The following is a 23,819-nucleotide window of genomic DNA, read 5'->3' as shown; positions in this document are numbered from 1 at the left end:
ATTTTCAATTTTTTTTAAATTACTCTTGGGGGGAAAATCGACAAGACTGCAGGACTTGTAGTTCAGAATCTTGACTGGACCGGGATTTTATTTACCGGAATCAAAATGAGAAGAGACTAGAATCAAAATGAGAACATAGTTTAATCATCTATACCTTTGTACTTGTGCGGAAAACAAAGAGAAGTTTTATCTCTTCTGTTATATGGGTGATACTCTGCAGGATTGAAAGATATTTGTTAGACCTCAACCTCACCAGTTGAACATCATTCTTTTGAGACAAAGGCATTGAATTAATTAAAGGCAAGACGACCAAACTGGTCTTGTCCTGTTTTTCTTTTGTTTGTAGTTTAATGCCCCTTATTTTTGACCGCGCGGGGGCGCTATAAATAGTATTTTGATCACTTCCGGGGGTACACGCGATTCGCCCTGCACAAATTAATAGGCGTTCTGTCACTTTTGTTGCGCCGTAGTTTCAATTTGCTTTAGAGGTGGATTATAACGGCTCCTTTTAAAGTCTTATTGTCTGTGATGGATTAGATGTCTGTGGTTATAATGTGTTCCAATCTTTAAAAACTGTTTTGCGTATGAATGAATATACCCCCGGAAGTGATTGAGAGCGCCCTCACGCGGTCAAAAATATGGCCCATTGAATTTGTGGAGAGAAATAAAATAATCAATAATAAATAAACAAAAAAATTGCTATTATGGTAAACCCAAAATAACATTATAAAGTAATTCTGTTTACCATGCAGGTCGGGATGAGAAGAAGATAAGTTACATTGAGACGTATCTCAAGGCCAACGAGATGTTTAGAGATTTCAACAATGCCGACCAGGATCCTGTATTCTCTGAGGTATGTGTCCATAGAACATGGAGAATGATTTGGCGCAATGGTCATGGCTCTGCACTGCAAGTCCCATCAGAGTGATTTGCTTGTGGATTTTTTTTCACTGAACTCAGAAAAGTACTGAGTATACAGTGCTTTATACACATCGGTGGAAGGGTAAGAACCAAATGATATTCTTTTTCCCTGATGGAAAAAATAACATCTATTAAACCTGCCAAGGATTCGAACTGCCTCTGGCTTTCAGGCTAGGTCGCTGGTCTAGTGGTAACCCAACTGCTTTAGCAATGCAAAGGTTGGGGGTTCAACTCCGCCTGAATGAATTGCCCATTGATTTTTTTTTCACAGGAAAGTATCAAGAATACAGTGCTGAATTCACATTGGTGTAAGTGTGAAAAACAAATCATATTTTCTTCAAACAGCTCACAAAATTTCACTTTCCTATCCTTGTTCACAGATTGTGGAGCTGGACCTGAGCACCGTACGCTCCTGCATAAGCGGGCCGAAGCGCCCCCACGACAAGATCCTCGTCACCGACATGAAGGCAGACTTCCAGAGTTGTCTGGACAACAAAGTATCCTTCAAGGGCTTTGATATCCCCCAGGAGGTTCAGGGGACGATGGTGCCTTTCCAGATGGAGGAGGAGGAGTACAACCTGAAGCATGGGTCTGTGGTGATTGCTGCTATAACGAGCTGTACGAACACCAGTAATCCATCGGTCATGCTGGGAGCTGGTAAGCTACTTTTCGATTTGATTCTCTTTAATCAAACTCCAGGACAATTCTTGACTGTATTGGATTTAACTCACAGAGTTGTGTATTACAGGCATGGTACTCTGGCACGTTTTTTTGGCTTCTCGTTTACAAGTGCCTTGAGTATCTTTTAAGGCGGATTTTGGCGCAATATGAAAAATTGTTGTTTATACAATAACTTGCTCATTGGAATATCCTTGATGAACAAAACACTTGTATGGAGTAACCATCTGTCCTTAAAGGATTTGGGTACTTTTTGTAACACAAAACACGATATACACAGATTTCATTTAAACTTACACTGTTTGAAGATAATGGTAGTAGAAAGCTTACCTTAAAATCATACTTGCTGATATGCTGTAGTTTTTGACCAGTGAGTAAAACACGGTCACAAAAATACATTTGACATGCTTAAATAATCTTGGTGACTTGTTTTACTCATTTCTCAAAAACTACAGCACCCTCAGTTAGTAATATTTTAAGGGAAGCTTTTCTACTATCATTATCTTCAAACTGTGTAAGTTTAATTAAATGTAAATCTGTGGACATTGTGTTTTGTGTCCGACAAATAATACCCAAACCCTTAAAGATTGTCTGTAAGTATGCAATTTGCTTTGAGTACACCAATGTAGTAAAACTTGTTTGATTTTTTATTAGGTCTTCTTGCCAAGAAAGCCGTTGAAGCTGGACTGATGGTACCATCTTACATTAAGACCAGCTTAAGTCCAGGAAGTGGTGTGGTTACATACTACCTACAGGAGAGTGGAGTTATACCATATCTAGAGAAACTTGGGTAAGGAAATAGAAACACAAAAGCTTCTTTATATAAAAAAAAGAAATTGCCACCAAAACTCAGAAACCTTGCATCCTTTTCAGTAAGTGGGTGTGTTACCGATGGTATTACATGTACCTGGGTCATTATAGGCAGTGGACACTATTGGTAATTGTCAAAGACTAGCCTTCACAGTTGGTGTATCTCAACATATGCATAAAATAACTAACCTGTGAAAATTTGAGCTCAATCGGTCATCAAAGTTGTGAGATAATAATGAAAGAAGAAAACACCCTTGTCACACGAAGTTGTGTGCGTTTAGAGGGTTAATTTCGAGACCTCAAGTTCTAAATCTGAGGTTTCGAAATCAAATTCGAGGAAAATTACTTCTTTCTCAAATACTATGGCACTTCAGAGGGAGCCGTTTCTCACAATGTTTTATACCATCAACCTCTCCCTGTTACTCGTCACCAAGAAAGGTTTAATGCTAATAATTATTTTGAGTAAAATATTATAATTTTATTTCAATTTTCAATACTTTTCTATTAAAAAATAAATAAACAAATTGTAATTTTTGTTTATTGTTTCAGGTTTGATATTGTTGGATACGGCTGCATGACTTGTATAGGAAATAGCGGACCTCTGCCGGAACCTGTATCTCAAGCTATTGAAAAAGTAAGTGTTGTCTTCTGTACCTACATGTATTGGAGAAAATTGCAGACCATTCAAAGTTATATTGGAAAAAAGAATCGTCAGTGTTCTCCCTTGACTGTTACTATTTAATTAATTTGGGTTAGAACAAAGAAAAGATATTTGAGTGGGAGTTGAACATACGACCTTCTAATTAACATGCAGGCACAATACCAAATTAAGCCATGTAGCCCTAATGTTGGCCGTCTCCCTGTTTTTGTCTGGCACCCCTGAACAAAGATATTGACTGAAAAGGGGTACCGCCAACATGAACTCTAAATAAGTAGGATTTGAAACTTTGCATGGTGGAAATACCATAAAGAAAGATGTGCGGTAACACCATGTATTGACTATCTCTAAATGAGTTGGGGTGGTTCTTAAAAGAGGCGTTGGTTTCAGCTCGACGTTTCGATCAATATGCTCTGATCTTCTTCTGGATAAAGCGCATGCCATATAGCATGCCAATAACAACTGAACAATTAGTGGAATGAAATATGAATTTTGTCAATTTTTTTATTTCAGGGTGACCTTGTTGCCTGTGGTGTTCTCTCCGGAAACCGAAACTTTGAAGGGAGGATTCATCCCCTTACCAGAGCCAACTATTTGGCATCTCCTCTGCTGGTTATAGCATACGCCCTGGCAGGCACAGTCAGCTTTGACTTTGAATCGACACCATTAGGTATGTAAGGGTTTGACCTTAAAGGCAGGGGTATACTTTTGGTAATTGTCAAAGACCAGCATCCTCATTTTGTATATCCCAACAAACACTTAAAATAACGAACCTGTGAAAATTTGGCTCAGTTGGGACATCGAAGTTGCAGAAAATAATGAGAAAAAAAAAAACACACTTGGGGTGACTTGTTGCCGGCCCTTTGGTGAAACATCATTAACAAGTGGAGACTTCTGAGTGCTTTGACTTATTAAATAAAAACATTCACAGCAATTAAATTTTGCCTTTTCATCATCATCCAGCAAACGGTTTTTTGTTATAATTATCGATTAACCAGAAGAGGAATGATTAATTTTTTTTCCTGCAGGAACTAACTCTGAGGGTAAGGATATATTCCTGCGTGATATCTGGCCAAGCCGTAGTGAGATTCAGGAAGTAGAGAGACAGTATGTTATTCCTGGAATGTTCAAAGAGGTGTACGCTAAGATTGCTGTAAGTATTGACAGATTTCAAGTTTTGCTCGCAAGATTCCAAGCTTTGTTCGCAAGATTTCAAGCTTTACAAGAATGATATCAAGCTTTACCAGCAAGACTTCAAGCAAGCAAGCATAACGGCTGTTGATCAGAGAAAACCAACGAAAGTATGACCATTGTGAAATTAAAACACACTGGTACAAAATAAGACAACACCTAAGGAAATACAGAGGGAGTGCCAGCAGGCAACTGAGCGGTCCGGAGCAACAGTTGCTGCTGGACAACAACAATTTCAGAAAAAGCGTCAATTTGACCTTGATGCAAAAACAATGTATTTAAGGGCAAGACGACATTTTGATAGATCAGGAGCCTGAGCACCTAGTTTTAGTGATTTCACAAAAGCTGAATTTATTTTATTTATTTGTTTTTCTTGTCAAGATTGTATCTAGGATTTGAAACTTTGTACGGTGGCAGTATAATTAGCTGAGGTTTTCAGTGAGGTTGTCAGAACCAACACTATTAAAAAGAAATTTACACATGGTGCTACCGCAAACCCCACTTCAAGATTGTATTTTTTTGTGTGTAATCCCTCACTGACTTTATTCATCTTACAGAAAGGCAATGAGAGTTGGAGTAGCTTGGATGCACCGGAGAGCATGCTCTACCCGTGGGATTCCAAGTCAACATACATCCAATCACCGCCATTCTTTGCTGACATGGTAAGATTGGATTTCTTTCCTCTAGTGATCCCAGGAACGATGCGCAATGTCCACCATTTTGGTATTCAAAATGTACAAAAAGGAATTTTGTGGAAACGGTAGCAATTACGCGTTGTGCAAGTGGTCAATTACTGAACCACTTCTTAGCTGATATGGTAAGATTGGATTTCTTTTCCCTATTGACTCCTTGCACAAGGCGCAACGCACTTACACATGCCTATCCTGTCTGCCATTTTGGGAGCCAATATGTACTCAAAGTAATTAACTGTCAAAATGGTTGAAATGGTAGACGTGCATTTGTGCAGAGGTGCGTTGTGTAAGTTGTCAATTGCTGAAATTATTCTTTGCTGACTTGGTAAGATTGGATTTTTTTCCCTTCAGCTAAACCCATCTCAGCTCTTGAATAAACTTAGCTGATATTTTTGGCTCCTTCTTGAGACTCTGGCTTGGGCGTAGGCTCCATTATGGACTCGCATCTATAATTTTGAAAGCGTACATTTATTGGGTTTGAATCCTGGCTTGTTCAGTAGTGACATTTGTGTCCTTCTCTCCACCCAGGAGTACAAATGGGTACCAGTGGGGAATAACCTACATGTACAATGGACTGCCATCCTGTCCAGGGGGAATAGAAATATTCTAAGTCGTTTGATGCAAATGAGCTGGGATATAAACACAGGCCTAATGAGCCATATTGGCTCGGGACAGACTTAACTTTACTTACACTTTCGGAAGAGGGTTTAATTTATTTATTACATTGTAAGTTTTATATGTAATGATTCCAGCTGTATATTTTTAGGGAAAACACAACAGTTAGTGGAGTGATTGTTTACGAAGTGACTTAAAAAACAATTAAAGGATATTTATTAATTGTTTAACTCTTGTTACACAGACCAAGGAGTTACCACCAATCACTGGAATCAAAGAAGCCCACGTCCTCCTCAATCTCGGTGACTCAGTCACCACCGATCACATCTCACCCGCCGGCAGTATCGCCCGAACCAGCCCCGCTGCACGCTACCTCGCCTCCAGGGGTCTCACACCCCGAGAGTTCAACTCCTATGGTAGCCGGAGGGGCAATGACTCTGTCATGGCACGGGGCACGTTCGCTAACATCCGCCTGGTGAATAAGTTTGTGGGCAAGGCGGGACCCAAGACAGTACACATTCCTTCGGGGACGACGATGGATATATTCGACGCTGCCGAACGCTACAAGGCGGAGGGTAGAGTGTTGATCATACTGGCCGGCAAGGACTATGGGTCGGGATCATCACGTGACTGGGCGGCCAAGGGACCCTGGATGCAGGTGAGAAATTAGAAATAGGAAAGCAACAAATGATCTTGAAAGTTCCACTTGAAACTTTTAATGAGGTTAATGATTTCTATGATTGTCTGGTCCTTAGGGCGTCCGTGCCGTCATTGCTGAGAGCTATGAGCGAATTCATCGTAGTAACCTGGTAGGAATGGGAATCATACCCCTCCAGTATCTGGAAGGCCAGACTGCCGAGTCGCTTGGACTGACCGGAAAAGAGAAATACTGCATCGAGCTGCCACAAGATCTCAAGCCTGGACAGAAGGCAACGGTCAAGGTAGGAATAATAATAATAATTCTGGGTTTATACAGGCATGCAACTCTTCCGCGTTTCCGCGGAATTCCGCATTTTTTAAATTTATTTTTTTACGTAAAACGTTTTTTTAAAAGATTTTTTTTATATATTTTTTTTTATAGCCTAATATATGCCTGGCAACAACAGTGTACAACTACAATCATGTAAAATAAGCCTAGTACATGCTAACAATGCACCTCAGAGCATAATAAACCTCAACATTTTCTAGGGTACCATTGTGGGTATCATGTCCTGTGGCGTTTCGGCTGCCTCGCTCCGTACTTGCGTTGTGCCTTTGAAAATTTTCCTTTTTTTTTTTTTTTTTACGGGCAGTTGCATGCCTGCTTATATAGTGCTTTATCACACTCTAGAGGGGCTTGGCAAATGGCCAAGTATTTTTTCCTGCAAAGTATGTGGATCTTTGTTTTTGAAGTCTGAGACCATTATTCCTTTATTGCCACAATTTTTGGAATCCCCTCAAACATGTATGACTTTTCTCACGATTTTCACCCATTTTTTTCGGGGGTTTTGTGATTTCTTTTTGTGCAAGTCTCGCACATTTTTGGTCCCAAGTCAATGTGAGAAAACAAAATTAATCTCGCATATTCATGCTGTCTGGTTTCAGATTTGTTTTCCTTCAGACATCAGAAAAAATCGTCAAAATTTTTTTTGCATAGGCTGGAGGGTCGTTGAAACTTTACACCATGTAAGGTTCTCTCTTGTGGCATTCCCCCCTTTTTTTCAGTTCCTCCCAACACAAATGTTCACATAAATCTTAACACTAAGTGCCCTGAAAAAAAGGAAAAATATTACCTCTGTGTTTCCTCCCTGCTGGAAATTAATGCCCCCCTCCCCCAATTAACAAATCCTGGCTTTGCCGCTAGATTTCACACCTCCACTAAATTTAACTGCTTATCACAATAAACAAATTTGTAAAAATATATTTTAATATTTTTTTTCTTCTTCAGCTTGACGATGGCCGCTCCTTTGAGGCGACTCTAAGGTTCGACACCGACGTTGAGCTGACTTACTTCCGCCACGGGGGCATCCTCAACTACATGATCCGTCAGAAACTACCCAAATAAATCCACTCCATTATTAAGAGTGTAGATGATGCAATATCTTCAACTACCTAAAAACAGTAACTGTTATTGTGAAAGTATTACAAAGTGATCATGTAGCACCAACTACATGTTAACAAACCAAATGTATCATCAACTACATAACAGTAACTTTGTTAATCTGATGTGTAAATCATTAGTGTACATTTGAAGCATGTTACATTATTGTTCCTGAGAAAACAAAACAAAGGACATTTTAACAATGTGACGCAGGCCTGAAATTTTATCTTGGCCAGGGCAAGGCTGATTTTTTTTTGTAAAGGGCACTTCCATGGGAAACTTTCTATAGGAAACTTTTGAAGGGGTATCACGGTCAAGACCGGGTACCAGAGAGTCCATGGCCTCCGTGCAATTCAAGGTCTGGTCATACCAGCTTCTTGCGACAGTGTCTTAACTACTGACAGACAAATACATGTATAGCTTGGCCAAATTGGCCAAAGGCAAACCAAATTGGCCAAAGGCAAACCAAATTGGCCAAAGGCAAACCAAATTGGCCAAAGGCAAAAATGGAACTGACTTGTGTGAGACAATTACATTAGTTTGATTGTTTTCTAATCAATTAAGTATAATTGATGTTAACATGAAGTGAGGTTTATCTCCATTTACGTGTAATTTCCTAACCTAAGGCTACTGCCTTGTTTCAGTGTGCGGATCTGTGTTTTAATTTTTAATGCACCAGAGCTCACTTTCATGAAGCTGTTAAAGCAGAAAATATTGCTTGACACATTTCTACTAAGCAGAAATGAGAAGGAAACCAGTCACAAATTGTACATATGACATGATATTTTGGCTGGTAACCTTAATCTGGTAAGCATATTTTGTTGTGCTTAAGCAGCTCTATGAAATGGGGCTCTTAAAAGGGTTTACAATATGATGGGGCACAATCTGCAGTCAGTCATGCCAGACGCTGGAGCAAACCCCTTCTTTTACTAATAAGTGTCCTGCCATCGATTTCACCAAACTCATCCTATCTTAGGATTAATCTTAGAACTTAAGACGAGTTAAGTTTCGTAACAAAAGACGTTAGGACCCATTGAACCCATCCTAAGTTAGGATGGGTTACTCGTCTTAACTCGAGATAGGATAAATCCTAGTGTTTCGTGAAATCGGCTGCTGGGTTCTTTACAACACAACACAGGGGACCTGCGCCCATGCATTCTAATAGGAAGAACGAAGCTCTCATGGTTAATTGTCTTGCTTTAAGAACATAAGTTCTATGACATTGAACTAGTACCAGAACTCAGAACCGGTATCACTTTCTCACTCAAACATTCTGTTAGTATGAAAACAGTTTGTTAACCAACGCAGCTTAAAATGTCCATGCCCAAACGTAACCTCCATGAGATCCGAAAGCTATATTGAAGTGCTTGGATTATTATTATTATTATTATTAACTGTGATCCTTGATCGAACATACTATTTGATTTACCTACTAAGGCCGTATCTGAATTGGTAGCTTCTTCTATAGCTCAACTGTTGTTAAGGGCATCCTATACTTTAACGCATGACGACGCGGAAATCTAGCCATAACCGTATATATAGCTGCCAATTCGGACACTGCCTAAGTCTAGGTCCACCTAGCTTCCCCGCAAGTTCATTTCCTTCTACTTATTGATTGAAATGGTTTCTTTCACATAGTTTCAAACTTCCATCATACACCTTGTATAGTGTATACCATTTGTCATTTAACCAAAACTAGAAACTCTATACCAAAAGGTATACAAGTAAAAAATATCAAAGTCAAATCAGAATTGATATACAATTGTTGCATCCTAAACTAATTCTACCATATAATTTTGTTGTATGGTTTTGAACTTAGCATTGAGAGCTTGCAGTACTGAATTGCACTATATAAGCATTTCTTCTTCTTATTATTATTATTAGCAATTTATGTTAACATTTTCTTTTCTGTATGTAAATCAGAATTATGACAAGTTTATTTCAATTTATTTGCCCTTAACTGTAAGCTTCAAATGTGGTAAAACTTTGAAATTTTTTGTGGTAAATATGTTCCACAATAAACCCCATACTTTCCTTTATAAGGGCAGACCAAAAACTCTTCCCATGTTGCAGATTATCTTTTTTTTTATTGGGTTAATTAACATAAAATATTATGTCTTTTTAAAGTAGATTTTTATGAACAAAGTGCACCATCTCGATGGGACAGTTTTAGATGGACGGAATAAATTTGGTCAATGTCTTGGGAAATTTATTATTTGTATAATAGAGTTTTCTTATTGTTGGTTTAATGTAGGTGTTTATTTTTCCAGTTTTTCTCGGTCGTTCATCCACTTCCCTACCATTTGTGCTTACTCTAGCCTTAATCAAATTGTTCAGGAACAGCACAAGAAAACAAATGCTGCTGAGTTTTCTTTTTGAAGAAATAAATAAATAATTCTGTTGCAAACTGCTTACTTACAAATATGACCTGACAATTCAACCCTAGTGGAGTCTTCCTCTCATTTAGCCTTAAAGTAAGACTCTGCTAGGGTCGAAATGTCAAGCCATCAAATATTTTTTGCTTAGCTGTTTTTGCAGAAAATCATCCACATGAGTAAAATGTGCGATAGTTATTTTCTTAAACTTCTCTCACTTTATTAAGGCACAAATGTAAGAAGAAATTTACAAAGGCAATTGGGCAGAACATTTTTATAACAACGTTTCAAAATGGTAAAAAGATACAAAGTTCAACTTCTTTGAAATACAAAATGAACACACAATTCAAACATCTTGAATTCTCATACTGAATACTTTGTTTTAACTTCCATTTTACACAATTACTAATCACACAAAAACCCTTGTACTGAAGCCATCTTGGTCGTATTCCCACTGCAGCATTTTGGAGCCTAAACTGACATATTTTTAAAATTGGAAAAAAAAAAAGTGCAACCCTAACTCAAAGTTTGATACAAATGCTGGACTTGCCTCTCATGGTTTTTGTTTTTACCCAAAATCTAGCCCAACCCTTGATAAAAATGCTGGACAAAACCACTTCTGTTTTTTTTTTGCCCCAACTAAAACCCTAACCCCAATATTTTGTAAAACTGTTTTTTTTCATACGCTAAACCCAACCCCAACCTTGCTAAAAATGCTGGACTTACCCCTTGTGTTATTTTTTACCCCAACTCCAAATTTACCCCAGACCCAAATTTGATAAAAATGCTTGACTAACCCCTTGTGTTCTTTTCCCCAAACTTGATAAATATGCTGGACTTACCCCCTGTGCTTTTTTTACCCCAACTCCAAATTTGATAAAAATGCTGGACTTGTCCCTTGTGCTTTTTTACCCCAACTCCGTATTTGATAAAAAAGCTGGACTTACCCCTTGTGTTTTTTTTAACCCTAATTCCGTATTTGATAAAAAAGCTGGACTTACCCTTACCCCTTGTGTTTTTTTAACCCAATTTCAAATTTGACAAAAATGCCGGACTTGCCCCTTGTGTTTTTTTACCCTAATTCCAAATTTGATAAAAATGCTGGATGTAACCCTTGTGCTTTTTTGGGTTTAACCCTATCCCTCACCCTAAATTTGATAAAAATGCTGGACTTGCCCCATTTTAAAAAAAAAAAATTTTTTGTACTCTTATCCTGCCCATGTTTTTTTTTAACCCTAACCCTCACCCCAAATATAACAAAAAAATGCTGGACTTGCGCTTTATGTTTTTCATTTTTTTTAAACCCCAACCCAAAATGTAATAAAATGCTGGACTTGCACCTTTATTGTTTTTTTTTTTAACCCCACATTTGTTAAAAAGTCTGGACTTACCCCTTGTGTTTTTCTCGATTTTTAGTTTATCCTGGGCCAAATGAAAAAAGGCATCAGTGGGCACCATTGCAGTTTTGGGTTTTGTTCACCTATCACTAACCCCCAAAATTATTACTAAAACGTTGGTGTAGTTAAATAAATTGAAAAATTACTTTAAAAAAACCACCACAAACTTATTTGTTTGGGAAAGTTAAACAAGGTTGCAAACAATTCTTTCACATGTCAGTTTTTCCACTGGTGCACTTTTTCAGTGCATAGTAGATTAAATTGCTTGGTAATATAAGACAATTTAGACCCAACTACAAACTGCTAAAATTTAAACAAACCAAAAGCCAAAAAAGGGCCCTTCAAGTGAATGTTCTGTATTTAAAGGAAGCTTAAACATAAAATGACATTCTCATCCTCAAAATATTTTTGGCTCAAACAGCTTAAAGGCAGTGGACAGTGGACACTATTGGTAATTACTCAAAATAATTGGCGAAAAACCTTTCTTGGTGGCGATAATAGGGAGAGGTTGATGGTATAAAACATTGTGAGAAACGGCTCCCTCTGAAGTGCCATAGTTTTCGAGAAAGAAGTAATTTCCCACGAATTTGATTTCGAGACCTCAGGTTTAGAACTTGAGGTCTTGAAATCAACCATCAAAACGCACACACCTTCGTGTGACAAGGTTTATTTTTCTTTCATTTGTATCTCGCAACTTCAACGACCGATTGAGCTCAAATTTTCACAGGTTTGTTATTTTATGCATATGTTGAGATACACCAAATGTGACTCTTTGACAATTACCAATAGTGTCCACTGACCTTAAAACTGGACACTTAAAAAGTAAAGTTTATGTCAAATGTGATGGGTGCAAGACAACCTAGAGTTCTGTTTCCCTCGCAGGACTCATGCACTGGTGAAGGGCAAATAATCACATGAATTTAATAAACTCTGTTGTAAATAAAAAAAATATTAAAAAATAAATAAAGTAATTCCCTTAAAGGCACTGGACACTGTTGGTAATTACTAAAAATAATTGTTGGCTTAAAAACTTACTTGGTAACGAGCAATAGAGAGCTGTTGAAAGTACTTAACATATTGTGAGAAACAGCTCCCCCTGAAGTAACGTAGTTTTCGAGAAAGAGGTATGTTCTCACTAAAATATTCAAAAACTTCAGACTTGAAGCCTTTTTTAGGCATCTGAAAGCACCGTATCTGTGCAACAAGGTGTTTTTTCTTTCATTATTCTCTTGCAACTTCGATGACCAATTGAGTCCAAATTTTCATAGATGTGTTATGTTATGCATATTTTGGGATACACCAAGTGAATACTGGTCTTTAGACTATTACCAAAGGTGTCCAGTGCCTTTAACAGTCTCTAAAAATCTTCGTCGCTGCTGTATTCATCGTCTCCTCGAACGCCCTTCTCATTATTTCCGTTCTTACCCGTCCCAGCCCTCTTGGTAGGGGTAGGTAGATCCAAGAACAGGTCTTCATCAGAGTTATCCAGTTCCTTCAACACAGGTGAGCCCATGTCTTCAAAATCCTCATCAACGGAGTAGGTGGCAGCAGTGGGATTGTCAGATCCTGACAGGCTGCCCTTGTTCTTCGTTGGTGTTGAGGATCTATGGCTGCCGCTGCCAAGAGAACTTTGAACTGAAGCCTCGTTGTCAGAGTGGTCCTGAGAGTCTTTGGTTTTTTCATGGGTTAAGACATCACTATTTGGTGTCCTATCTTCAGTCATGTATGTTGCTTGTTGATTTTCATTTCCACCCGAGAGGTCTCTTGGTCCAGGCTTGGGACGAGCATCTCCTGATGAGCCTGTGTTGTTGGTAAACTCAATGTGAGGCCTGTTCAGTTCCTTCTCCAGATCAGTCTGCTGTCCCTCAACACGAGAGTCTGATTGTTCATTTACTTGGTGTCTAACATCAGTTTCTGTCGAATGCTCTCCTTGAGGTGCTGGAGGATCAGAGAGTGGGAGCTGAACAACAACGGGTCTTGCTACTCCACTTACTGAACCACCACCGTCTCTTGAACGGCCCTGTGTGTTGGCACTGAATGTTCCAGCTGGATTTGAACCCTGCTGACTCTGCCCATTTTGTCCCTCCTGCATGACGAGTGGAGCATGCAGATAAAGTGGCCTAATTTCAGGTTCCTCAGCTCTAATGGCCGCATTGGATCCATCTGTTTTCGACGACGTATCCCTCGTTGGGGTTACCGGTGGTCCAGAAACCTGGATTCCTGAACTCTCCGGGCCATAGTCACGCCTTCCTGGGGGATCATTTGGGTACCTGTGGGGTGTATATTGGTAAGGTGGGATCTCTGAGGGATAGTACTGGTGGGTGGTCGGCTGATGTTTCTGTAGGATGGATCGTACCTGAGGGTTGCTGGTGATCTCTCCGGGGGTCATCCCTACCAGGGTGCACAGCTGCCCGAGACTGAAAAATAGAATAATAGTCTTAAATATTAGGCGGAGAAAGTTTTTAATTGTTTTCACATGTTTAGCTTCCCTGTCCGCTTTTGTTTCGGGGGGCAGTATGTATTATTATTAATATTATTATTTTGTTTTCAGCAATTCGGAGAATTTAAATTCGGAGAATGAGATTGAAAAACCAGAAAATGCCAACTGATGCATCTAACTGATGCATCAGAAAATTAAATACTTGCAGAACTTAGCCTGTGCCGGTTACAAACTGATCGTCTTCTTGTGAAAGTGAGCTACTGCAAGATTTTCTATACTGAACAAACTATAAAATAAACCACTGTAAGCATGTTCAGTGTCTTGTATAACATGTTTATTTCAAAAATATTTAATGGCGTTACGACCCTAGCAGAGTCTTTCCCTTTAGACTTTGAGAAAGACTCAGCAAGGTCGAAACGCCAGGCCTTTAAAGGCAGTGAACACTATTGGTAATTACTCAAAATAATTGTTAGCTTCAAAACTTACTTGGTAACAAGCAATGGTGAGCTGTTGATAGCATAAAACTTTGTGAGAAACGGCTCCCTCTGAAGTAATGTAGTTTTTGAGAAAAAGTAATTTTCCATGAACAGGTTTGTTATTTTGTGCATATTTTGAGATACACCAAGTGAGAAGACTGGTCTTTGACAATTACCAAAAGTGTCCACTGTCTTTAACTATTTTTTTACAAAAAAGCCTGGATGATTACTTCTACGTACCCAGCCTCCCTGAGTAGATCCAGAAATCCATGGAATTTAGCAAAAGACTCCTCGATGCTATCCAGTATACTCTCATCCTCCGGCTGCTCTGCAGTGACCGACGGCCCACCCCTCACCCTCAGTGGGGAAGTCGGTGACCGTGCCTCCAGTAACTGTATCTGGTGTCGAAGTCGACTGTTGCTGACCTCTAGTTCAACCACATGCGCATCGGATGCTGCCCTCGCTCGGCTCTCGATGAAGAGTCGTCGGTGGAGCTCCTCAATTTCAACCTTAGGCAAAAGAATATCAAGTCAAAATATGGATAGAATAATAAATGTTGGTGCTTTCCCATCCAATGACGCTGTATCTGTTGACTTGTAAATTGAACAAATGTGTTTGTAACAATACAATTCTAAATATGGTAACTGTAGTGGACTATGTCGGCTTGTGTTATTTTAAAAGAAAAGTGGTAGGGAAACAGTTCAACCAAAGTGTCGTCATCTTTTAACCATGTATGGGGCTTTCCCAAGGTAACGGATATTTTTGCAGAGCCTTTGGTTGGTTGGCCTTTGTGGGGTAGCGTGTCGTGGCAGAGCGGTTTACGTCACCGGACCCAAGCTCTGGTGTCGTCAACAGCAGAGTATGGGTTTGATACCCAGTCATGACACTTGTTCCCTTGAGCAAGGCAATACAACTTAATTGCTTCGTAAAAAGTTTGGAAGGTAGTGCATTCTGCTCTACAAGCCAGGCTCCTATAGTGATGATACCCATCGAGGACTGTAAAGGGGTTAACTCTGTTTCAGCCCAAGTAGTGGGCGGCAGCACGCCCCTGGAGACAGTTGATATGGGGCGAAAGCCCAAATCAGTCAAGTGTAGCCCTAAAAAAAAAGAGCTTGGGTCCAGTGAACTACATAGACCACTCAACCATGACACGCCATGATTGGTGATATTTTACCCTCTAATGGCGTATTCCTGGATAAAACCCAGACTCCCCTGCATACCTGCATCTGTCTCTTCATCCTTTTGTCAAAACCTTCCATGTCCTCCGTGTCCCTCATACTAGACATCATCGTCATTGGTGACCCCGTGGTGTCTTTCTCGCTGGTGTCAAACTCTCCTGACGAGACGGCGTGGACGTGGATGGACGCACATGATTTACTCGGAGTTGAACTAGGGCTCGTGTTAACTTCGATATTGTGCCCGTCTGGTAGAACCCTTTATGAAAACCAAAAATTTATGTCAGTCAAAATTTCATCAAAATGTTTGACAGTGAATGTCCACACACATCAAGAAAGCTCTTCTCAAGATCAGTTTCGTTTTCATATGTAGAGGACGCAAGAACAGCAAAAGGTACTGGAGACACATGCAGTAAATTGGTTTGTCAAAATTATAAAAATATGAATACTCCATTTGTTAGATTCGTCATCACAAATCAAGTGGAACCCAACCTCCAAATCTTAAACCAAAATAACTACCAAAAAATTATGGGAAAAAAAGTATTGACCCTCACTCACCTCCTGTGTGTTGCTCTAGCTGCCGTTCTCCACGGAACAAACCCAGGACCCGGCCTGGACACTGCAGGTATAAACTCCTCTGGTTCCATCGCCCTCGTTGCACGAACAGAAATCCCATCACCGCTTGGCTTGGCCCTGGATCGCGGGGGCGCTGACGACTGGCCACTCGTGACGCGGATTGTCGTCTTGCGACCAAAGCTGCTGTTCAGTGTTTTGGTTTTTCTACGATTTTTGTGGGTTCCGCCACGCTCCTTGCTGCTGTTGTTTGCTCGTAACCATTTGTACTGTAACCGAGACAACAACAAACTGTACTGTCCCATAAAGAGTCAAGTAATTTATACCCACACTAGGGCAGTGTGCATATCATTTCCATCTAAGTATTTTTCTGAGTTTGGTCAGAAGAGGCTTCACAAAAACAATTAATCACATCCGAGGGCATCTCAAAGCGCTCCTTATTTTTTTAAATAAGTAATGCAGAACTCTCTTTTAGAAGGGAAATTTGTGATCATATTGTGTTTTTTAAATGTAAATACGGTCAAATTGACATAAATGTTAATAGATATGTAAGTTTTAATGTAACACAGGGCCGTCCTGCCACAAGTAAATTGTAGACCTACTTGATGATCCTCTCCTCCTGCATTGATCATGACTTGTTCCATCACTGTCTTCAATAAGTCACGATCTGCGACAGAAATGAAAACCAAGGAGTCAGAAAGAAAACAACTCCTTCTTAACTCTAAACATGGAAAACATCCTAAACGTGGGAAATGTTTGGTGCAAAGAACCTTAAGCACTTGTTTAAAAAACAACCGAGACACTACGTGCCTCTTCCAATGTAGGTCTTCAAGATTAATAACATTTTAATTTTGGGGTTGAATAAAAACAAAGTGACTAGATTTGGATTTGAGCCCGAGACCTCCAAATTAACATGCCAGCACTGCACCAATAATCGAGCTTTCTAGCCCTTGTACTAACCATTGTAAACTCAGTAGTTTCCTGAGTTCTGTGAAAACAATCCACAGGCAAATCATTTGAGTGGGACTCGAACCCACAACCTTTGCATTGCTAGAGTAGATGTCTCACCACTAGTTAAAATATTAGGAATATATATCTCTACCTACCGACAAGATGGTTTTTCCTCATGTCTAGCACCACTATTGATGGGTTCTGATATAAACCGTCTAAGAATGCCGTGGCTCCAACATTGGATATACCACAATGCTGCATGTCAAGAGCTGGAATACGAAACAGAAAAAATTGATGTAGTCCGAACGTCATCGTTTTCACGAACTGACGATAATGTCAAAAAGTATTCTAAAACTTGGTTAATCAATTTTTTTTCTTCAACTTCTTGACATGGTCATTGCTGTCAACATTTTAAACAAGTTTCCGGATCTTACACGTAAATGTTTTGTAATTACTCCAATTAATGTAAATGATGAATAACTAGATGTGACATTTTGTGTTTTCATGAAGTGGCAAATCAAGATTCGCCACTTTGTCCATTGAAATATATAGCACAGGCAGGATTTATTTTCTCACATTTTTATTTATTTTATTTTCACAAACTGACAAATGTGGTACAGAATCATTGATTCATCAAAACTGCTCAAAAGTGTCATGGCTGAGATTCAAACCCCCACCACATTGACTTAACCACCAGAATTTGAATAAGGCAAAGAGCACCGGAATCAAACTCTGGTGTTTCTGATCAGCAGAGTGTGGGTTCGAGTCCCAGTCGTGACACCTGTGTCCTTTAAAAGCAAGACACTTAACCATTGCTTTGTCCTTCGGATGGGACGTAAAGGCGTTGGTCCCATGTGTTGTGTAACACAAGTAAATAAAACAGTTCACTTATCAAAAAGAAGGGGTTTGTCCAAGATTTCCTGGTTTGATTGGCTGCATATTGCGCCACAGCACCTTGTGAACCATTACATGGTGCTATGTAAAAGGAGTAGGTCTCATAATTCAATAGTAGTCCCACATACCTTGCAGGAAAAGACTGAAGTTATAGCGCCTTGAGCGTCAAAGAAAGATGAATATGCACGCTAAATAAAAAGCCACTAGTACTATTTTTAACTGCTCAACCATGACGCCCCAATGTGTTCACTCAGCCCCAGCGCCTTGCCTTAATAAAAGGCGCTGGGATGGGCAAATGTATCAAGCACGCTCATTGGTTAATGCTCAGTCCCATCATGCATCACACTCACACTGCACGCATGATATACTTCCTGAACAAGAATCACATCCAAGCGGTCCTGGATAGACCTGGCCTCTGGGGCCGAGCGAAACCCCGACGTACCTTTGAGCCACAGATCATCCTTAAGTGCCTCTGCAAAGGCTTCAGCTCCCTCATCGTTGACTAGAGGGTTGTTGTTGAGGGTGATTCGTCTTATTCCAGACATCTGATCCAAGTCTGGGCGTCTGTACCGAAGGCTATCCTTCCACGCCTCACTGTGGCGCTGGGTCGACTGGTGCTGGAGAATTGATAATTTCAGGAAATCTTAAAAATCGAGCAGACTAATGTATATAAGCGACATGAGACCACACCTGGGCCCAATTTCATAGAGCTGCTGAGCACACAAACTTGCTTAGCATAAAGTTTCTGCCTCGATAAAAGCAGGATTACCAACAAAATGTCCACATGATTTTCAGGATGAGCAAACATCATCAGCAGAATACCAGTAACAAGCAATATGCAACAAATGGAAATTTTGTTGGTAATCCTGTTTTTATCGAGGCAGAAACTTTATGCTAAGCAAATTTTTGGGCTTAGCAGCTCTATGAAATTGGGCCCAGATCTTTTCAGAGCCAACACTCCTCTAAAAGAGATTTTACCCATGGTTGTACTCGCAAGTTTACTGTGTATAGTTGTTTTCCATCTACTAAATCGTGGCGGTACCCGCTGCTAAAATATAAGATAAGATTGGGACTGCCTCTAGCTGTCAGGCATTCTCGAGGCATGGTCTAGTTGGTGCTCTAGAATTGCAAAGGTTGTGGGTTCAAAATTCCATCGCAGTAATATGCCCGAGTATACAGTGGTATATCCGTGTATATGGGTAAAACCAAAATGAATACTATACTTACTTTCACCAGCTTGGCTAGTGATTCTGCACCTTTGCTCGTTAGACCACACGCTGAGAAGTTCAGCGATACGATGCCGGGGGAATTCTTGATGGCATTGCAGATTTTCTCCGTCCCACGATCACCGATGCGACACGAATCCATGGAAAGGTGCTGCAGAGTATTGTTCTTCATTATACCCTGGTTTTGTGGAAATAATTGTTTAAATGGGTTAGAAAAAAAAGGGAAACGTCATCACCTGTCAAAGCAATATATTCCAGACAAAGACAAAATGTATAGAAACAAAGTACAAACTATCTCATTAATTCTACTGTCAGTTATTATTACGATGCGAATTTTGACATCACAAGTTTGCAGCGAATAATTCTCATCAGTTGACTTGTGCTCAACTCCTGCAAAACATTCGCTCTAAAAACAGCCCTGTGACATCAAAATAAGTATCGCAGTTGCATTCGCAGGAAAGTTGAACCGGGCTTAAAAGAACACGTTGCCTTGGATCGGTCGACTTGGTCTTTGGAAAGCGTTTGTAACCGTTTGTTATAAAATGCATATGATTAGAAAGATGTTTTAAAAGTAGAATACAATGATCCACACACATTTGCCTCGAAATTGGGTGGTTTTCCTTTTAATTTGCGAACTAACACGTTCAGCCATTTATGGGAGTCAAAAATTTGACTCCAATAAATGGCCGAGCGTGTTTGTCGACAAGGTAAAAAGAAAACCACGCATTTTCGAGTGATACTCGTGTGGATCATTATATTCTACTTTTAAAATATCTTTCCAATCATATGCATTTTATAACAAACGGTTACAAACACTTTTCAAAGACCAACTCGGTCGATCCAAGGCAACGTGTTCCTTTTATTTGAATACATATGTACCATCCCAAGCAATACAAGATCCTTCATCCTCAGTGGCAATCCTTGTAGCTCTACGTAGCCCAGTGCTTGAGTGATAGAGAGTGATTCCTTTAAAGCAACACACAGACGATACGTCAGGTCCTTGGAGCGAATCGGAGGCTGTCTACGCTTTATGCGGGATCGCACCTTACCATCCTTGGAGTCTGTTGTAGGAATATATTTCTAATTGGTAATTACTCAAAGAAATTATTAGCATAAAAAATAACTTGGTTATGAGCATTGGAGAGCTGTTGATAGTATAAACGACTGTGAGACACAGCTCCCTCTGAAGTAACACAGTTTTTCTAGAAAGAGGTGTACAGTGCCTTTAAGGCAGAGATATCACATCCCTGCATCTGCCAATAATACGTTTGTCTTCTTAAAGGCAGTAGACACTATTGGTAATTACTCAAAATAATTATTAGCATAAAACCTTACTTAGTATTAACAAGTAATTATAGAGAGCTGTTGATAGTTAGTATAAAACATTGTGAGAAATGGCTCCCGGTGAAGAAACGTAGTTTTTGAGAAAAAAAAAAAAATTTCCACGAATTTGATTTTGAGATCTCAGATTTAGAATTTGATGTCACGACATCACAATGTATTTTTTCTTTCATTATTTCATAACTTCGACGACCAATAGAGCTCAAATTTTCACAGGTTTGTTATTTTATGCATATGTTGAGATACACCAAGTGAGGAGACTGGTCTTTGACAATTACCAATAGTGTCCATCAATTGTCTTTAAGTTTTCCGGTACATAAAACTAGTTGACTGTCCACACACTTAGGCCTTGTCACTCGAGTAATTTTTTACAGGCAGTGCATGATACATTAACACTTTGGTTGCATACACGTATGAGTAATTTTTAAAACATGTCTTTCGATCCCCGAGAAAAATATGTGAACAGTGAATGTATTTTCTTTTGAGATTGACTGGAACTGGTTGCCTGTAAATTGCCTCGTGTGACATGACATTTAACTTCAGAGCAACATTATCTACCTTCACTACCACAGCTCTGTTGAAAGTAACTCCTCACTGCAACAAACTGAAGGTTTTTGTTGATCCGGAGGGAGTTGAGAATCGGTGGCCAGTCTGGGGTTCGAACCCGATCCCCGTTGATGTCCAAGACCCCCTCTGTAAGATGACCTTTGACACTCGTCAACGGACAGGTATCCTGCAGAGCACATAGTTGCTTGTAGTATCCTTCAAAGTCAAGTGAACCTCTCTGCCTGGCTTGGACACTCTCCATGACCTGGTGACATCAAACTAACTGCCACTATCACTAGGAACAAAATGGAGGAGAAAATAGTATATACTTGAATAATTTCTAAAAAGCTGAGAATTCTTCAAGACACATAAAGATGTTTATAAATCACAAATACCCTCAATGCACAACTAGGCCTAGGGCTAGTCAAATCATAGAGCTATATCTGGTCAAATCCACTCTGTATTCTTGGCCCCTGCACTAGACCAAGTGACTGGGGCGCTAGATTCCTTTTTTTCCCGAAATTTATCGGTCATGACATTTATCGGTCATCTAGTTAGATGACCGATAATGTCAAAATTTCGAAGTAAGGAATCTAGCACCCCACTCACTGGGTCTACCCCTGCACCATTGAGATTAGACCAATTTATGGGGCCAAACTTCATGTACTTCTAGAAACTATATTATAGAAGGCTCCCCACTGAGCCGTTTCTAGAAGTAGGTCTAAACTAGCTATAGGGCCTATGAGCTAGACCCAATCAATAACTAGGTGCTTACTACTTTTTTTTTCGTCAAAATAAGAAGTCAAAAGTTCAAAAAACGAATGACCGAAGATATGAAAACATTTTTAAAAAGGAGCACAGCGCCAAAGTTGGTCTAGCTAAAAGTGTGGTCTAGTGTGAGATAAAAGATATTTTGTCCCTGTCTTTTTCTGTATAATTCCAAAGCTGTTCCTGAATATTTTATTGTTCATACTGTCATAATATCACTGTAGTGTAGCAAGACTTACTCACCATGCTCACTCAGTCACTGTTGTATGAAATTGAAGAAGGCAAAGAAAGAATGTTTTTTAAAGGCAGTGGACACTATTGAAAATTGTCAAAGACTAGCCTTCACAGTTGGTGTATCTCAACATATGCATAAAAAAATTACAAACCTGTGAAAATTTGAGCTCAATCGGTCATCGAACTTGCGAGATAATAATGAAAGAAAAAAACACCCTTGTCACAACGAAGTTGTGAGCGTTTAGATGGTTGATTTCGAGACCTCAATTTCTAAATCTGAGGTCTCGAAATCAAATTCGTGGAAAACTACGTCTTTCTCTAGAACTATGGCACTTCAGAGGGAGCCGTTTCTCACAATGTTTTATGCTATCAACCTCTCCCCATTACTCGTCACCAAGTAAGGTTTTATGCAAATAATTATTTTGAGTAATTACCAATAGTGACAACTGCCTTTACAAATAATATTTTTCACATTCATAAACCCTAAAAAAAATAATAGTAAAACACATGAAAAGAGGAATTGCAGCCAATCTGAGATATTGTTGTGGGTAAGCCATAGATTAAGATCTGTTATTTATAATTAAGTTATAACGTCTTTTGTAAATGACACTCCGACTAGTTAGTTTGCTGCCGACAACAGCAGTGTGCCGCGTGACTGTCTGGCAAGTCTGCAATGTGTGGTTGGCATGCATATAGGAGAAGGTAGTCCCACTTGTGTGGCCAAGGATAGCTGAATCCATCCTAAATTCTTGGCCACACAAGTGGGGCTAAGGAGAAGGAAGCAGCAGTGGTCCAAAAACTGCTGAAGAAGAAGTGGGGTAAGGTGAATGGTCAGAGTAAACAAAACATTTTATTTATTTAAACAATAACCCTTATAGTTACAAGCATAATGGATAACTTTCCGTATGGCGCCACCACTTTTTCACTCTTTAAAAAAAAAAGGGATATCTCATTGAGGTAAATTAGATACTATATTAATTCATATCGAGTGAAAAAGTGGTGGCGCCATACGGAAACTTTTCCAACATAATTACCAGTTAGGTATGAGGCTTTTACTAACACGAAAGCACTCTCCTCGAGAACGACCGAATGTCCGCACCGCCACACAATACTCACAACATCAACACCCACCACAACAACAACAACATTTCAATATGGCGCTCTCATTTTTCGTCCAAGAATCCTTTACAGTTACACGGGTCAATCCATTACCACTTTGGGTGTGCGTAATTGAAAATAAACAAACTAGGTTCCTCTCAAGAATAGAACTTCTGAAGATAAAACGAGTTTAAATTAAGTACATAGTAATCAAATAGAGAATTATTATAACCATTATTTTCTTCAACAAAAGCAATAACTATTATAACAACAAAAAGCATAACTTGTTTTCCCTCTTTAAAAAATAGTTGAACCTAAAAGTTCAACTGAAATGTAACGTATTACGAGTTTGGGTCAAAAACTGTACACGACCGTCATAACGCGTCACTTTAAGACATAGGGTACACAATGCATATGACTGTCTGCCGGTGCCGCATGCAATTATGTCCTCTATGCAATACTTATCAGGAGGACATTATTGCATATGCAATAATGTCTGCCGGACGGTTTTGCATATGCAATCGTGTCCACGCGGACGCTGCTGCCTATGCAATTGTGTCCGCCCGGACACATTTGCATATGCAGTTGGGCCGCCCCGTGCAAAACCGTCCTTGCAGTAAATTAAACGCCCTTGGTCGACGGAACACTCGCCATTTTTTTTACAAGCTAGGTGCATGTCA

General features: G+C 39.6%; 2 protein-coding genes across 4 annotated transcripts in view; one reads left to right on the top strand and one right to left on the bottom strand.

The window, feature by feature from the left end:
* Positions 1 to 7,887, top strand: part of LOC117287873 (cytoplasmic aconitate hydratase-like) — a 30,380-nt gene extending 22,493 nt beyond the window's left edge. For both annotated transcript variants that reach the window (XM_033768447.1, XM_033768446.1), the window contains 10 exons: positions 753 to 853; positions 1,302 to 1,578; positions 2,254 to 2,389; positions 2,959 to 3,043; positions 3,581 to 3,737; positions 4,096 to 4,220; positions 4,816 to 4,920; positions 5,810 to 6,223; positions 6,321 to 6,506; positions 7,493 to 7,887. In XM_033768447.1, coding sequence (XP_033624338.1) covers positions 753 to 853; positions 1,302 to 1,578; positions 2,254 to 2,389; positions 2,959 to 3,043; positions 3,581 to 3,737; positions 4,096 to 4,220; positions 4,816 to 4,920; positions 5,810 to 6,223; positions 6,321 to 6,506; positions 7,493 to 7,609 — 1,703 coding nt within the window. In that variant the 3' untranslated portion in view covers positions 7,610 to 7,887. The remainder of the gene's footprint in view (positions 1 to 752; positions 854 to 1,301; positions 1,579 to 2,253; positions 2,390 to 2,958; positions 3,044 to 3,580; positions 3,738 to 4,095; positions 4,221 to 4,815; positions 4,921 to 5,809; positions 6,224 to 6,320; positions 6,507 to 7,492) is intronic.
* Positions 7,888 to 12,698: 4,811 nt separating this feature from the next.
* LOC117288621 (centrosomal protein of 78 kDa-like) lies at positions 12,699 to 23,167 on the bottom strand. Of its 2 annotated transcripts, none has more exons than XM_033769543.1 (11): positions 23,076 to 23,167; positions 21,052 to 21,334; positions 20,032 to 20,213; positions 19,154 to 19,330; positions 18,369 to 18,543; positions 17,188 to 17,301; positions 16,684 to 16,748; positions 16,067 to 16,356; positions 15,554 to 15,767; positions 14,574 to 14,842; positions 12,699 to 13,834 (listed from the first exon to the last, which is right to left on the bottom strand). In XM_033769543.1, the coding sequence occupies exons 2-11, from the start codon at positions 21,299 to 21,301 to the stop codon at positions 12,775 to 12,777; spliced, it is 2,796 nt and encodes a 931-aa protein (XP_033625434.1). In that variant the 5' UTR covers positions 21,302 to 21,334; positions 23,076 to 23,167; the 3' UTR covers positions 12,699 to 12,774. The 2 variants fall into 2 exon arrangements, with proteins under 2 accessions (XP_033625434.1, XP_033625435.1); XM_033769544.1 differs by having other exon boundaries at positions 16,067 to 16,350.
* Between the last annotated feature and the right edge of the window lie 652 nt (positions 23,168 to 23,819).

Source organism: Asterias rubens, chromosome 3 (genome assembly GCF_902459465.1).
Source record: "Asterias rubens chromosome 3, eAstRub1.3, whole genome shotgun sequence".
Classification (NCBI taxonomy): domain Eukaryota; kingdom Metazoa; phylum Echinodermata; class Asteroidea; order Forcipulatida; family Asteriidae; genus Asterias; species Asterias rubens.
The sequence above is the reverse complement of the archived record's forward strand: the minus strand, read 5'-3'. Positions and strand labels throughout refer to the sequence as shown.